Source organism: Tyto alba, unplaced genomic scaffold (assembly GCF_018691265.1).
Source record: "Tyto alba isolate M040663 unplaced genomic scaffold, T.alba_DEE_v4.0 Super-Scaffold_38, whole genome shotgun sequence".
NCBI classification, from domain to species: Eukaryota; Metazoa; Chordata; class Aves; order Strigiformes; family Tytonidae; genus Tyto; species Tyto alba.
This window is the reverse complement of record NW_024881313.1, coordinates 3,235,725-3,252,321: the sequence shown is the minus strand read 5'-3', so window position 1 is coordinate 3,252,321 and position 16,597 is coordinate 3,235,725. Positions and strand designations below refer to the sequence as shown.

The 16,597-nt window shown below is 38.6% G+C and overlaps 1 protein-coding gene across 6 annotated transcripts in view; it reads right to left on the bottom strand.

The window, feature by feature from the left end:
* Positions 1-16,597, bottom strand: part of ANKRD28 (ankyrin repeat domain 28) — a 129,050-nt gene that overhangs the window by 77,653 nt on the left and 34,800 nt on the right. For 3 of the 6 annotated variants that reach the window (XR_006166191.1, XR_006166192.1, XM_042801696.1), the window contains exons 1-2: positions 4,841-6,434; positions 3,678-3,761 (exon numbers count right to left, since the gene is read on the bottom strand). Coding sequence is in view for 3 of the 6 variants with exons in the window: in XM_042801696.1 (XP_042657630.1) it covers positions 3,678-3,761; positions 4,841-4,957 (201 nt within the window). In the remaining 3 variants the exon portion in view is untranslated. Of the gene's footprint in view, positions 1-3,677; positions 3,762-4,840; positions 6,441-16,597 lie in introns of those variants that run through there. The other 3 variants (XM_042801697.1, XM_042801699.1, XM_042801698.1) reach the window with 2 other exon arrangements.

Sequence of the window (16,597 nt, the reverse complement as noted above, 5' to 3'; positions counted from 1 at the left end):
GTGAGCTGGTATTCCCTCCACAGAATTATATTCCTAATGAATAGCTGAGATGAAATATTCCATTTTGATGATCTTTTACACCGAACGTGCATCATAAAAGTTTTGGTTACAAACAGAAATGGCACTGTTTTCAATAGTAATAGGCTTCCAAATCTTAAAAACCAAACAAACAAATCTTTATTTATAAACAGCAATGCTGAAATCATTTAGTTAGCTAAAACTAACTGCTGAGAAGTACATAAAATTCAAACCAGCCAATCTAATCTTATCAGCAAGAGCAAACAATGTTGAGGATCCCCATTAACTAATAAAGAAATATTGAATGTGTCAGTTATCATGCAAGATTTTGCGTAATGCCAAGTCTCAAAAGCTCAGGATGGTACCAAGAAATAATAGTAATTTTTTTTTTATCTTATATATATACACACAGAGAGAGCATAGCAAGAGCCATGTGTATAACAAACTATATCAAGCTTAACATATGTTATGTGTGTGATCTAAGCCTGATTCATGAAACAAGCAGCTATAGTTTCTCAAGCTTTCTTGGGGAAGGGGAGGGAGAAGCAACTCCTTCCCCTCTGCTTTTTCCATTAATTAGAGCTTCAAGAGAGTTCACCTTCCAAACAAGACATTTGAACAAAGTTCCTATAAATCAGTTTTGTCTCTAAAAAAGCCGAACGCTTCCAACTCGCAGAGGAGGTAAGCCTTTTTAAACCACAGTTTAGGCAGCTAGTGATATACTCATTTTGCTCTTTCTTCACAAAAGATTACAACTGCGAAGTGGAATACAATACATACTTTCTAAATCTAGACTGAACCTGTGACTCAAAGCTGGTGCAGCAAGAACAGAGAACAATCTTCTTCCTGAAAAAGCCCATTTGCTATCAGTACATCATCTTACAGTTGCACACAGAAACTTATGTTATGAAAGGCTACCCATCTCAGAATCTTTCTAAATATAACACTACGGTAGAAGACATCATCTGTTCTAGGAATAATGTTCTAATACAGCCCAACCTGGATGCAATCTTCAGATATTACCATAATATCAAAATTGCCACTGTCTAGCTTTTGGAAGCCAAATATACAGACTCAACTCACTTAGCTTTAAAACAGTATTAAGTCAATTGCGATTAATGTTGAAGATAACATACCTCAAAAGTAAAAAAGTAAAGGAAGCTGGATCATAACAGAAAGGGAAAAACCACCTACATTTCATCAAGACACTAACAACTTCCCTAGATGAATGTCACTATCACAACAAAGACCTACAACAGCTCTATCTTCAGTTCATTACTGGGCAAAATTAATTTGCAGAATCCTGCTAGGTTTCCAGTTACAGAGTCCAACCCATGCTCAGGGGAAGGGAGGAAGGAAGGAATCTCAACTATTAGAATACAAACTGCAGAATAATTAATTGTTCTTGAGAAGGGGAAATGATTCTGCAGAGGCATCGGAGGGAATGACTCTGGAATTCAAACAACTGTACTGAAGCACTCGGATAACAAAGTGGAAAAAATCCAACATATACACTGGTCTAATGCAATCCACAAAGATTAAAACAGTTTAGCACGATCCTTCTCTTTATTAGGACATATACAGAACCACTTCATTTTCTGCACTTTTTTCCTCCTTCTGTCCACACCAACTTATAACACATAACTAAGGGGACAACTCTGGATCTAGACTATGTAGGGATGTATTATCGCCAGCCAAGCACATACAACAAATGAAAAACCCAAGGAAAAGTACAAAACACACACACAGAGACAGACATAAAGAAAAATCCACTAGGCAGTTTACTTCATTTCTACCAAGCAATGGGAGAATATATAGTCCCAACAAACAGTGTTTTAAGGGATATATGTGAATGTAATATTAAATGCTGTAGTAGGACTAGGAGTGCCATGGTAGGAAGGAATGCCTGTGTGTGATAAGCATCTGCCCGTGCTGAAGAAGGTGGCTGTGAAAAAACACTGTATTTTTTCTGGTTGGATTCTAAACACGCCTTGGGTGTTACTAGCCTAAGATGCACACATGTTCTGTTAAAGGGAGATGCATCCACAGAAAGGAATTGAAAAAAAAGATGTAAAAAGTAAGAACCTCCAGATTTTGAATATTCTGCCTACAATATTTTTCTTCACTGTAACTACCTGCCAATGTGAAGTAACTCTCTTTAAAGACTTCAAACAGTTACATGATTTCTTATTTAAGCATATCTGCTGACTTCATATTTATGGGCAACTCTGACAAAACTTAAGAGAACAAAAACCAAAACCAAACCCACTACCACATACATACTAAAATCTAGCAGAGGCTTTTGTAATAGATAATTAAAAAAAAGCAGAAAGTTACTAACCTAACTTTGTTTACAGGCACTATAGCTATGAATGTTAAACCTGACTTACACACAGAAGAATATAAGCGAAACAATACAGACTAATCAGCTTTGTTTTTCAAAAAAAAAAAAAAAATAAAGCTAATGTGACCAGAGCATACATATGAAGAGACTGGAAGGATGAAGGATATGCAACTAATGCTCTCATAACTAACAGAAGATTAAGTTTCTTGATATTATATAATCCATCATACGGTCTTGCTTAAGAACATGCAAAACTACTGAAAAAGTCCAACCTTGTCAAACAGAACTTCAGATTTGCGAGCAAGTTTACTTATACAGGGTCCTACTCAAGCTCTTCAAGACAATGGGAGGGCTCTGTTACAGTTCAGCTGGCACTGGTCAGATTGATATTCTGCAGAATGCTTTTAAATGTCAAAACACACATACCCAATTAAATATTTGCTTTTGGTTTACATCTCTCAAGAAGAAAGTGTAAACAATTATCATGGTCTTATACTGGCTACTATGTAGCCTCTAGATGTTAGTCTTTGCTTTTTAGCATCACTCTCATTCTGATGCATTTGGAGAAGAAACAGCCACATACATTTCCATAGTATTACACCCTAAACGGTTTATGTCAGTGTGCTGTAATAATCAGAGCAATTTCTAGTCAATGTAAAGAGTTTATGCTATACTATCTTGCTTGGTATCAAACATGAGTGTTAGAATTTTAATAGAAAGTAAATAGAGTAACTTCATGTTGTTGAAATCTTGAATTTCACTCAGTGGAACGGTTTCATTTCAGTACAATTTTTATGTTTGCAGTATCTGGGCTTGCAGCACTGCAAGTAAGACATATGAACAAAGTTTTTCATTTTACTTATTAATATAATAATTAGGCTTCCCTTTTAAAAATCCACTATTTAACCTACCTACCGAAACCCCAGACTATTTTCTTATCATTGTCTAATGTATACTATATTCTGTATTTAATTTAAAAAGAATCCAAGTCTACATAGCATCACACTTAACCAGCCTAGCTTTCTAAAAAGTCTGATGTAACTGTATTAACAAACTTCTCAGTTACTCAAGCACTGCAGAACTAACATTTGAAAGGAATACAGAATTAGGTCTTTACTATCAAATCAAATCTACAAAGCTACACTCCTCCTTCCCCCAGCATTAAGTGTATGTATAGGCTTTACTTTGCCTATTACATAAAAGCAGTAACATTTACAGCTCATGAATTAGCAAAGTTCTAAAGTGATTACTACAGCAGAAAGCTGTATCAAACCAAAATTAACATGTATTCAAAGCTAATGATGTTTGCTTTTACCTGAAAATTAACATCTTCTTTCTTAAATATCAGTGCTCGAACTTCATCAGGATCTCCGTTAAATATAGCTTGAACCAGTGGTGGCTGAAATGAAGAAAAACCCCACATTTTAGAATTTAACTCCATTTTAGTTTTTAGTGATACACGTATGTTTTTTTGACACTTAACACAAACACAAGATGATGACAAAATAAAACATCTCAGGCAGTGAAATAAAGAAACCAGCAATAGTATTCAGAACTGAAGAAATTCTAAGTTTTAAAAACCTCACACACACAAACATACTCTAATTCAATGAAATATTAAAAAAAAAAAAAAAAAAAAAGGCCCAGAAGACTAGTTTATAACAGCTGAAGAAAAATCCTCATAATAAAATTAGGGCTGTTATGTGCTGCAAATTCTATACAACATAAGCAAACAAACCCCTTTTAGATTAGCAAGTGACTGAAGTTACCAGAAGTTTTTCACCTGTTTAGACAGAGTGGAAAGCAAAGTGCATCACATAAGTATGGTAACAAATTCACACTCACACACATCTATTACTAAATATAGCATGATTTCTTAGTAAGTAAGAAAAGCTGATGAGGTATGCTAGCAAGATTTAAATCAGTCACTTGACAAAATAGAACCATTTAAAGCACTAAAAGCACAGTCCCCAGTGTTGATCACTTCCAGAAAGTGGTAGCTTGAATCTAAGTTACATCAAGATTATAACTGATATTTTTTATTTTAGCTTAGAATTGCTCTTGCTTGATGTATACTATATACCCAAACAGTTCTCCAAATAAACACAGCACATTATTGCAATACAATGATTACATCAATTTCTAAAGTGGTACTGCAGAAATGTACAGTTGAGGAATGAGGAGTGGAACAGGGAAAAAAACATTTAGTTCAAACACAGTTTACCAAGACGTCTAGAAATCTTCTGCTATTATACAAGAGTTGAGATCTGTTATTGCTGCACCATAGTTACATGAAAAAGAATGAGCCCTTGCAAATATTAATTCTACAACTAAGTTTCAGCTTTTTCCCACTTTAGTATAGGCAGTTTTTACCACCTTGTTTTGTTTCAACACCATGCATATTCATGTTAATTTTAGGAAAATTACTATTGGTATTTGTGACAAGCAGGAAATATGCCAACAAACAACATGCCTTACCAGCACATTTCCAGAGGGTGATGGACGCAAAGACACATTTTCCTGAGGTAATTTGGAAATAAATGTGGGAGAATCATCTTCCACCTCCTCCAAAACAACAATACAGACTCGACTCATTCGATCCGTTTGAGGAAGCAAAAGCAAATAAAAAAATGCCAGCAACGGTATTTTGGGAACTAGACCGCAGGTGTCACAGCAGGGACCATAGAGGAAACACTTTCACCTGTTTCACATGCCCTCACAAACTTGTGAGTGCGACCACTGGGGTATCAGCATTTTTAAAAGGACATTCCAATCCCCCCTTACACTTCATGTTTCAGATTTAAACACCCCGAGATGTTTAAGACAATGTTGAAAAAAAGGTGCTCTTTTTAAAATAAAATTTCCCTAGGCATCAAAACCATGATTAAAAAATTGTGGAACAGCTGATAAAAATATCCCAAGGTCCAATTCCATTCAAATAGCACTTGCTGTCGAACACAGCTGTCCTTTCACAAGCAAACTTGTCTTTGTTAATGTCACAACTTCCACAGTGTCCTTCTACCCCCACAGTGAAATCATTGTTGCAGAAGATACGACACCCGTCCTATGGAGGACGGAACAAGGAACAATTGCCCTGAGAGAGATGGCTGCAGCTATACCCACTCCTGCAAGGTCAGTTTTAAATCAATCGTCACAGGCTTTCTGGTGACCGAAAATAAACGTGCCTTCTGATCATCCTATCATTCTACAGCTTCTTTTCTCAATGTCAAACAGTCCAGCCAGAAAAACGCATCTCGTTTCCAGCAGTTATTCTGCTTAGAGGAAAATAAGTCTTTCCCATGCAAGAAAAAGATCTGCAACGTACAGCACGGCTGCAGTGCATTTACAAGCGATGAGTCAGACCACAGGGACAATGAACTCCTTGAATAATATTGCTGGTTGAATCCAGCCTCCCCAAGTGACAGCAACACAGGCAGCGTTACTTTGTCAGGGACACAAGCAATGCAGAGCGTTCATTTCTCCTTCACCGGGCAGTAGCTGCGGCTTCTCCATCAGGGAATGCGTCAGGCAGAAACACCGCTGGGGAAGAATGCTTCAGCAAAACAAGCGAGCTACTGCACACAAAAGCTCAAATTACTGCCTTAGACTTCTGCAAAAGCAGTTCATCACTCAAGTGTTTCTTTTGATCACCATGTGAATGCAGTTCCCATGATAGTCTTCATTCAGATTGAGGGGGAGAGGCAAGAAAGGGGGAAAAAAAAAAAAAAAAATAAAAAAAAAAAATCAAACTCCGTACATCTTCTCTGAGCCAACTTCTTTATCCAAACATCTGTCACTGTGCCAACCTGATCCTCCTCTTCAGTTAAGAGCTTCTGCTTATCAGTTTCTTCCCTTGACAAATTAAATTATACCATCAGCAGATAACCTTGCAAAGCTTAAAAAAAGCCCGGCTGTCCGAGCGGGTCGGTCAAAGCCCGTCGGAGCAGAGCACAAGCCACCGCCGCGGCAGCGCTCCCCCTGAGCAGCAGTCCGGCAAGCAGCGACTGCAGCCTGCCAGGATGAAATGCCTTGTAATGCTTACATGTCACACTTACCAGAGAGCCCAGCCACTGCTCCCACTGCAACTTCCTCTGGCACAAAAAAAAAAAAGCGCGGTTTGGGTTTTTTTTTTCCCCCCTCTCCTTTTTTGGTGGTTTTTTTTTTTTTTTTTTTTGGTGTGTGTGTGTGGGGAAGGCAGTCTTTGCAGTTACGTCTGTGCCAGCTCTGTGACTAACGCAGCTGAAAACGTAAAAATCCTATAACTGAAGAAAGAGCGACTGTTTAATATTTTCCACGAAAAGCCACAAAGAAATCTGGTGTACTGACTCTGCTGACTAACAATTTAGGCAGTAAACAATTCCAGCATTTTAACTGCTTTCATATGGCACTGGTCAGCGCAGCAAAACAGTCCTTGCTTAACTCGTTGAAGACAAGATATCCCCACAAAAATACCCTGAAAGTAAAATCTCTCTTAAGGTAATCGGTTGACTATTAAAAAGCCAGCTATTAACGACCAGACCCATGTTTTTTTGCAACTAGTATTGACAAACATGCCCTCAGCTTGAAAAAAAATAAATCAAGTATAATTAAAATATATAATAATATCACATAATAATAAAAATAAAATATAAAGCCCTACAACTTACTGAATAAATATTTCAGCTTGAATCTGCCTAAACGGTGCTGGCTTGTGGGTGTATTATGTAAATGGCTTCTGTCAAAGTTGCTGGGTAAGCTTCAGTGTTACAGGAACAGAGGGAGGGGGTTTGCTCCTGCTGTGCCATATGAAGGCACTTCTCATGTCCTTCAGCGGCTGGGATACGATCAGAATTTGTCAATGGTGAACAAGTTCCTAGTTATTCAATAAAGCATTTGCACTCAGGTTTCACATATGAATCCAGGCAGAGAAAAAGACAGGTGTAAGTGGTGTATTAAATGGTTCAGATATTAATATAATACTCTTTTGAAATAATGTCTACAGTAGCTTCACTGTAACACAATAAATTGCCTAACACACACCTACTGACACTTCATGCAGGTGAAGGTTTTTCTATATGAGGAAGAGCACCCTAGCCAAGGGCTCCCTGAGCTCAGGACTGCTGGCCTGGCAGAATATAGCACGAGTTTCTGATTCACCATGAAATTTCAGATTCAAACTTCCCAAGTGTTCTCATTTGCAGCATATGACTAACAAACATCTTTGTAAGTATATTCTGTTCATTATGTAGAGTCCAGTTGTTTTGGAATTTCATACTTTTGGTCTTAATTATGAAAAAGCAATTGTTTGTACACCACACTACTTTGTTCTAGCATTTCAACCATTTAGTAAAAAGAAACAACACAGATTCACATGAATACATATGAGAACTCATGTTCTTCTTGGCCACAGCAAAACCAATTTAAATAAAAACATGGACATCCTCAAGGCCTACCTACTACAACACCCTCCTGCCTGCTAAGGAACATAGCAACCACAATTAAGAAAATACTTTGCTATTTATGAAAAATGCCCTAAGGAATAGACACTGGAGCTTACTTGTATAACTAAACATTAATTTTAAAAACAAAAAACAAAATAATCGATCGGATTTTAAGTCTACAAGAAAGTACATGGACAAAATGCATAGTTGGGTTTCATGCTATACATATACACACACTTATTTGTTAAATGACAACTTTCTAGCTAAACCCATATGTTTAATGTAAATGAACACTTTTCAAGAGTCAGTACATTTATATAATAAGCAAATGATAAGGGTTCCAATATGTGTTCTTTGGAATTACCAACTGGACATGTTGCTAGATAGAGAGATAATGCCCAATTTAGTTCAAATTATCTGGAAAATGGTCCCTTTTTGACCTTTGCAATTACAAGTACACTTTTTTAAAAAAAAAAAAATCAGCTAGGAATTCAGTAATTACCTTAAAAAAGTATAGGACTTCACATTCAGTTAATTGTGAAAATTCAGAAGAGTTAAGAATATTTGAATCTACTCTGATAATTATTCTAGAAATCTTACATATAAATTAAAATAAAATTAATATAGACTATTTCCAAACCCAAGTTAATATATCTTTCATAACATTATATATTTTTGAATGGTGACATTACTACAGTCAAAGAGATAATGCAAATATGTCTCAGTTTGCATCAGAAAGAGAACCAACAGAACTGTCAATATTATATTGATCTTGAGAGCAATCTAAACCACGTAAATAAACACACAAAAAAACCTACTCATGCTAGGCATGTGTGTGTGCACAATTACTTCCATAATCAAAGGACAACAGAAGTCTAGATACATTTAACTTTTGCTTGCAATGAACTAGCACTTAAAGGAACAATCTCCCCTCCTCCTACCCCCTTCAATTGAAAGTACTGCCTTCACCTCAGTGCAAACATCATTACTAATCATCCCCTCCAACTTCAAAAAAACATCCAAGTTATCCTCTGGTGTGCAAAATACAAGTTTCTAATGCTACCTAACAGCTATACTGAAAGCCAAAAGCTGAAGTTCACAATTATACTGAAAGAAACCTAACTAAATTTACAGTTTTTCAGCAGATGATCTGAACTACTAACTTTCCGTGCTCGAGAAGAAATAACAGTAACAGAAAATGAAAGCAGAGTACATTCAAGAGGATTAATTTAAGCCTCCTCTTCCCAAACTAATTTAGGAATCATAAAAGGTCTTTGCAAAGGTATGAAGAAAGAACATTGCATCTCCAAAAAACCTTTTCAGTTTATTTTAATAAAACTGAAAACAACAGACAGCAGATCATCAGCATCCATCTTCTCCAAATGTCACATATTTCCAATAAGAAAGCTTATTAAGCCAGTAGTAGGAAAGAAGAGTCAAAAATAGCCTAACAAAAAAAATAATGTCACATCTACTGGGGCTCGAGGGGTGATCTGTCTGCTAACAATTAGATATTGTGGAGGCCATCAAAGTAAGGTCTCCATACTTAACTCTAAATTTCAAGGAGCACAATGAAGAAAGAATAAAAAGAATTTTCAAGCGGACAATAGTGAAGATATGGATTTTTTGTTTGTGTGTGTGGACATGATAGCTTTTTGCAAATAAAAAGTGTTGTAATTTTCAAACTACACTTGCCTTTAAGTAAATCAAGTTCCGAGAGTCTTTCATGGCTGCATACAAAGAGACTGTATTACAAGAATGTGACCAGCAGGTTAAAACATGGATGACAGCAGCCATATCTACACCAGACAGATAAAACATGAACTCTGAATCAGCTAAAAATAGCAACCTTTTCTACAGATCTACCTTCATCTCTAGGAACTGATGAGCAGACTGTAGCAGCACTGCTGATGACAACAAAATCCTCACCGAAGCACATTCAGTATCAATGAACCTACCAACATACAGATTTCTCTCTTGCCAATCTGCCTTTACCAAGTATTTTTGGAGCTGAGATTAATCCGACTGGTTTAATATTTTGTACAATTAAGGATCTAGGAAAGGAAGGAAATTGTTCTGTCAGGTTCCAGTAAAAATTAAAACAAAAATTAGAACCAAGTAAGTCTTATGAATTATTTTTTAACCAATCTGTATCAGCTCTGCAAGGAAAGAGCCTACTCTATGGATTTTTTCAGAAGACAAAGATTGCTTATAATAGCTACAGCTGTAAGTACATAGGCATGTCCCAGTATAAGCAGATTTTTATATAATTTAGCTAGAATATTTACTAAAGTGTTGCCCACATATAGACAGATATGAGTGTTCAGCATCACCATGAATATAAGCTACAATACTTCTAGAAGCCTTGTGAGTCACTCATCTGAACTCCTCTGCTGTTTCCTCCCCACTCCTGAGGGAATGAGGTGGAGTCAGGAAACAGAACAGTCTAAAGCAACAAGAAATTACTACCTTTCTTCCCAATTTTGCTCTGTTTATTCCAGAGAATATGCACAGCTGGGATGCAGGGGAAAAAAAAAAAAAAAAAAAAAAAAAAAAAAGGAGTAGTTTTAACCTCCAGACTCCACATTTCTACTTCCAAAGTCAAGCAAAATAGCTTTGCTTGCACCTCCCAGAAACCATATGCAGTTATTACTTCTTTTTCTCATGTAAGTATATACCCTCTATTAATCTACAGAACTATTTTATGTAATCATGTATTTTCTTTGAATTAAGATATTGCAATTAATAAAATACAGGAACTGAATAGTCATCTCAACAACTGAGACACAAATATGACAAAGAAGAAAAATAATCCAGTATTCATTCTACTTTTACTGGAGCAGCATAAGAAAAAATAATAATGCAAAATGTCCGTTTGTGATCAAAATGTAAACTTCATTTGTATACTTAATCAAACTGTAACTTTTTAAATATACTTCAGAAATTTAAGATATTTTATTGCTATTTGATAAGATTATAAGTGTTAAAAGTCTACTAAGCAATTTTCTGTTTAAGACTTCTGGCACATTTGATACATCTGAACAATACAATGGAAGAGAAACTCTTGGCTGAAGCACCTTACAACCACCATAGTAAATCAATATCTTTTAAAAAAATTTCTCTCTCATATCCAAAGTACGGAATCTAGCAATCAAATAAAAAATGAGAACCAAGCACAGACTTTCCTAAAATCCAGAAAAGCAAATGTAAGTCCTGTTTCTCTTTAAAGATAGTGGAAATCTGAGGGAACAGCATCTTCCCTCACAGTTTTCTAGCTAGGATATCAGCCATGACATTTCCCTTTTTATTGAGGGCAGACTTAGGAGTTTTCTTTTTGTGCTCTTTTAGTGTACAACCTTGTAAACAAAATCAGCAATCCATTCTTACATTAATAGTACATAAAAGAGAGTCCTCTGGTCTGTCTGACTACAGATTCTCAAGGCACTTTATAAAATAATAAAAAAAGTGCATGTGCCCTGGCTGGGGGCTCCTATTGATTCATCAGCTGCATTTAACAGCAGCCACCTCCCTGCCTTTCCACCGAAACGGAAGGCAGCTATTACACTACACCCAACAGCTTTCCTAAGGAACAATCATACAGGTCTGACAGTAGAATTATCAGTCATATAAAATTAACTAGAAGCCAAAGCAACTCCAGTTTCAGGGAAGAGAGACCACAAAAAGATGCATCTATCCACATGTATTGTTAGAGATAGTGAAGGTAACTCTGCATCTGTGAAGACAGACAAATAAAAGACTTTAGGTAGTGTGGTGCGGGTTTTGGACAGAAGATGGGCTGGTTTTAAAGCAACTTTACCTTTGAGGAGTAGGGAAGAAAATTACTTCTACTGGAAAATGGAGAAGACATTATCTCGAAATACCAGCTCAGTCAAAGAGAGAAGCAGGCTAAACACTTCAGCATTTGTTAAACCCACACAAACCCACAATTATTAGCTGTACGCTTATGGGTTCTTTGCAAGCGTGACAGCTTTTAAAAGATGTTTTCATAATACAAAAAGCAAGGCCCACAGATCAGTTATAGGTATTGTCACTGTTGGCAAAGCAAAGGCAGAAAAGCCACTGATAGCAGAAATATTTCTGGCCTCCATAGTTCCTTCCAACTCAGACCATGCCCACAGCCAATTTTGTTTTCTGGCACTGAAAATGGCATCAATTACAATAATAACCACAGTATCCTTCCAGGAATAATTACTGAAGGCAGAAATTTCAGCTGTGCACACCAGCTCTAAAAGCACAGCTGAAGGAAACAAAACAAAAATCAAAGGCACAGTCTCAGCAGCCCCTGTTTGCTCTTTCACATGTCAACTGTCCTCTCCCAGCACTGCCCATCCAGTTGCTGGGAGGTGAGATTGCACAGGAACGCCACAATAGCAGAGTGAAAATATCAACCCAGAGACAGAAGACAGCAACTCACCGTCACAGCTGGCACTGACAGCCTGATTGTCCTGGGTTGAGTGAGTTGTGGAGTTTTTTTTGGTGGCAGGGGAAGGGGCTATCGGGGCGGCCCCCTGTGAGAAGCTTCTCGAAGCTCCCCCAGCTCCAAGTCAGCTCCACTTCTGTTTGGAAACTGAGCCCATCAGCTGCGCCTCTGCGATAACGTATTTAAGAAGGGACGTGGTGAGGAGCAGTGGGACTGGTGGGGAGGAGCTGCTGCAGCTGCGTGAACACCAAGGTCAGTGGAGGAACGGAGGAAGAAAGGAGGGGGGAGGTGTGCCGGAGCAGAGACCCCCCTGTATCCTGTGGGGAGACGGCAGGGCGGCCCCCCCTGCCACCCATGAAGATCTACGGTGGAGCAGACACTGATTTATGGCCTGATCAAGGCTCATCCAGGTTCTGTGCCCGAAGAAGGCCGGGGTCTCGTGGGAAAGGGCAGCCCCACTGCTGTAATTCAGCACTGGGAGGATTGCAGCATGCGGGGGAGTCCCACGCCGGAGCAGCTCGGGAAGGGCTGCAGCCGTGGGAGGGAATCCAGTCGGAGAAAGTTGGTGACCCATGACGGAGCAGTGTGGGGAACGCTGCGGCCTGTGGGAGGGACTCATGTTGGAGAAAGTCTGTGGAGGGCTGTCTCCTGTGAGAGGGGGACCACGCTGGAGCAGGGGGAACAAGTTCCAGGATCCCCCCACTGAAGATGGAGCAAGTGGCAGCACTGACTGCACCCCCCATTCCCTGCCCCTGCGCCGCTGGGGGAGGAGGTAGAGATATCGGGAGCAGAGCTGAGCCCGGGAAGAAGGGAGGGGTGGGGGGAAGGTGTTCTCAAGATGTGGCAATGCTTCTCACTGCCCTACTCTGTTATATGTTGTTAGTGTCTGTAATAAACGTATGTTCTTTTTTTTTCTTCCCCTAACGAGTCTGCCTTTTGCTCATGATCATAAAGGGGGATTTTTTCCCCATCCCAGTCCTATCTCGAACCCCAAGCCTGGCTCTCTGTCCCTTCTCATTGCCGGAAGAGAAGGGAGAAAGAGTGGCTGCGTGGTGGTTGGCTGCCGACCAGGCTCAAACCACGACACTGATGCTTCAGGAAGCAACACTATTACATCTTCCCAAAGAGAAGAAACAGATAAAGGTAGCCTGGCTGGAGCAAATAAATGACTGCAGAATTCCTAATTTTTGTTTTATATCATCTATCACAGTGCCTTGAAAGTTTTTATACCGATAGTGCATGCACTCTTATAAAGTAAAACATGATCCTACTAAATTGTATTAGGGCAGCTGGTAAAACAACTAAGAGAATTCCCTTTGGGCATGCAGGCATAAGCAAAGAATTAGTACATCTTCTTTGATCTACTTTTCTACTGATCTCTAGTCATGCTCTAAAGATTTTTATGTATTTCCCCTTTGAAAATTTCTTCCTGCAGTACTGCTTCTGCAAAGAAAACAGAATCAAGCCATCATTTATTACCAAAAAACCTAACCCACATCACAAAAGGTCAACGTAACATTCTCTTATTTTCACCATACAACAGGCTTGCTTTTCATTCTTCAGTAAGTATTCTGAGGCTTGCAAATACGGTGCATGGCCTGGGCTTCAAGGACAGATGCTATAATGCACAAGATCACCACACACCTCTGTGTGGTGCATCCTTGAATATCAGTAGATCTCCTTGGGGTTTTCTAAAGCATGGTCCAGCAAGCTTAACAGCTTCTTCTTGCTCTGATACACTGAATCCAATTCCCTATGACAGTATTCCATGGAAAAGAAGCAATTCCCACCTACCATCTGCTTAATCAAAAAACCCACGCCCGATTGTGATCTTTCATTGTTACATGATAAAAAGAACAAGTTCCAACCTCCCTGCATTTGGATGCCTTTCCCCCCACCCCCACCCCCTCCTCTGTTTGGTGGGGGGTTTTTTTGTTTGTTTGTTTTTTGTTTGTTTGGTTTTTTTGTTTTGTTTTGGTTTTTTTTTTTTTTTTTTGGATGCTCTTTCTCCAGTAGATGATTAGGAATGCATTACATTTGGTCAGTAGGGCCACTCAGCTTCCCCCATGAGGCTCATTTATCTGTGTGGGCTAGAAGTCCTTTATTCTCACTTGGCTTTTTTCTTAACTTTGGTTCTTTTGCTGAAGGCTGGAAACCTTTCGAAAGGAAAGGCAGCACAATGCAACACACCCAAATTCAGCACTGGACAGTGCTGGTATTGAGATGGAAAATCAGGAAATTCTAGCTGGAGCCAAGAAACCTGGAATAAAGTTTATCATTTCCTCATTAAAACTCTGCTGGATTGACACACTGCTGAGTTTCTGAAGAAACAAATGTTAATTGGGTCGATTTCTAGAAGTGAGAGTCGCTCTGCTGCCTATGACAAGTGACCAATCTGATTCTATCACTAGCTCCACTCTAAAGGATGGCATACAAAAGCCGTCATTGCAGCATGTTTGATGAGCTTGGGATGACAGACAAATCAGTTACTCCTTTCCAAGTCACATCAAAATTATTCCTCCCAATACTATTCTTTAATGCAGATGTGTTATTCTCTTCCTTTTCCCCTCCTCTTCCCCCTATAAAATCCATTAGCTGACTAATTTTTTCAGCACCATCGCAGTTACACTGGAGTACGTATTTCTTTTGAGCTGCGCTCCAAGTTACGTAGAAAGAACAAGGAGACCTGAATTTGACTAGGAGCTTCTAAAATTATGGAAGAGATTTGGGTTCATAAGAGATGTTTTAATTTTAGCAGAGAAGAACAGTAGCAGGTAGCCATACAAAAGCATAATACAAATCCCAGTATTCTACAAGACCTTCTACAAACTTGAAAAGTGATTCTCATGACTGAATTTTTATCTCGTACCAATCACAGAATTTAGGCAGAAAACTCAAGTCAGTTATGCCAGTCAGTAGAGGGTTTTCACAGTTTTATGTCACCAACCACATCAATCCTCATGGGTACGTTGCCATGGTTACAAAATGTTTGCTTTTATACATTTGTCTGAAATTCCTATGGAATTCCCACACGGCCAAAACCAGCAGTGGTTGGGAGTGCCCCACCAACATTTAAGAACTTGAGTCAGAAACGCACACTGCTTCCTCTCAGACAATTATCTGGGAAACACTGAAAAAATGATTCATACCATTTTGAGCAATGGAAGGGAGGAAACAAACATCACATTCAACTATTTAAAACCTTCAGTGATGACTCACATCAGCTTAGGACATTTCCAGAATTGGTTGCTTTTCTCAAGTAACAAATTGCTGTAGACTATTGAAGAAAATAAGCTGTTAAGTATTCAAGAAAATGAACAAGACCGATCCGCTTTCAACTATCAAAGAAAGAACAAAAGGACAACAGTTGGGGGTTTTTTTGACGCACACCACCACCCCACCCCCCCCTAAAAAAACCCAAACCAACAAAACAAACAACAAACAAACCACAACACAAAACTCAGGAAGCTCAGTGAATAGTACCTCTGTAGGCCAAAGTAAGAAAGCCCACCAACTCCCAACTGTTAATTACGTCTATTTAATTTTAGCTATATTTGCAAAATTCCTCTTGGAAATTTTGCTATGGCAAGTCCATTACAGGTCTTGTTTCAGGTATATTAGTAGGGTTTTATCTTAGCCTATGCTTTGCTTGGAGTTACACAGTTGTGTGATTTCAGCAGCCAGTAGTAACAAAATGTTAATCCAGTCACAGGAGCAACAAGATACAACCAATTAAGAATGAGGAATAATGAACAGCCTGTGAAAAGCTAAGAATAGAGCACAGCAGTGCATCCAAAAAAGTGTTACACAGCACTCACTGGCCTCCAGTGATAAAAGGACCAAGAGGGGAAGGAACAAGGGTTGGACTGAGAAGGGAAAAAAAAAAAACAACTAAGTAGGAGCAACTATATAATACAGATAGACTGCTTTTCCCCTACCAGAAAGGGCACTGGGAATTGCATGGAAGCAATTCCTAACACTTCCCAGGTCCGGCCATCTTAGGGAAGGAAAGTTAAATTAGCTTTGAATATCTGACTGTTACTCACTCATAGCATAATATTCTGATTAAAAAAAAAGAACTAAGAAGCACCAACAAGAGGAAACACTATATTTAGAATGACTGAGCAATAGCGGCAAATATTTTCTCAGAAGACCACACAACTTCTACCATTCAAAACATAGCTCTGATTTTGTGACTGAGAAAAGGACTACAAAATCTACTCCTTCAAAAACACCTATTCTCCATTTTTGTCGTTACGGAAACTCTCCTAGTAGAAAGTTTTGGAAATCAGTAATACTGGAGGGAAGAAGAGGCTGAAATACCAAATAGCTCAAAAACTCTTAACATCAAAAAAAAGAAAAATTGTTGCCTTT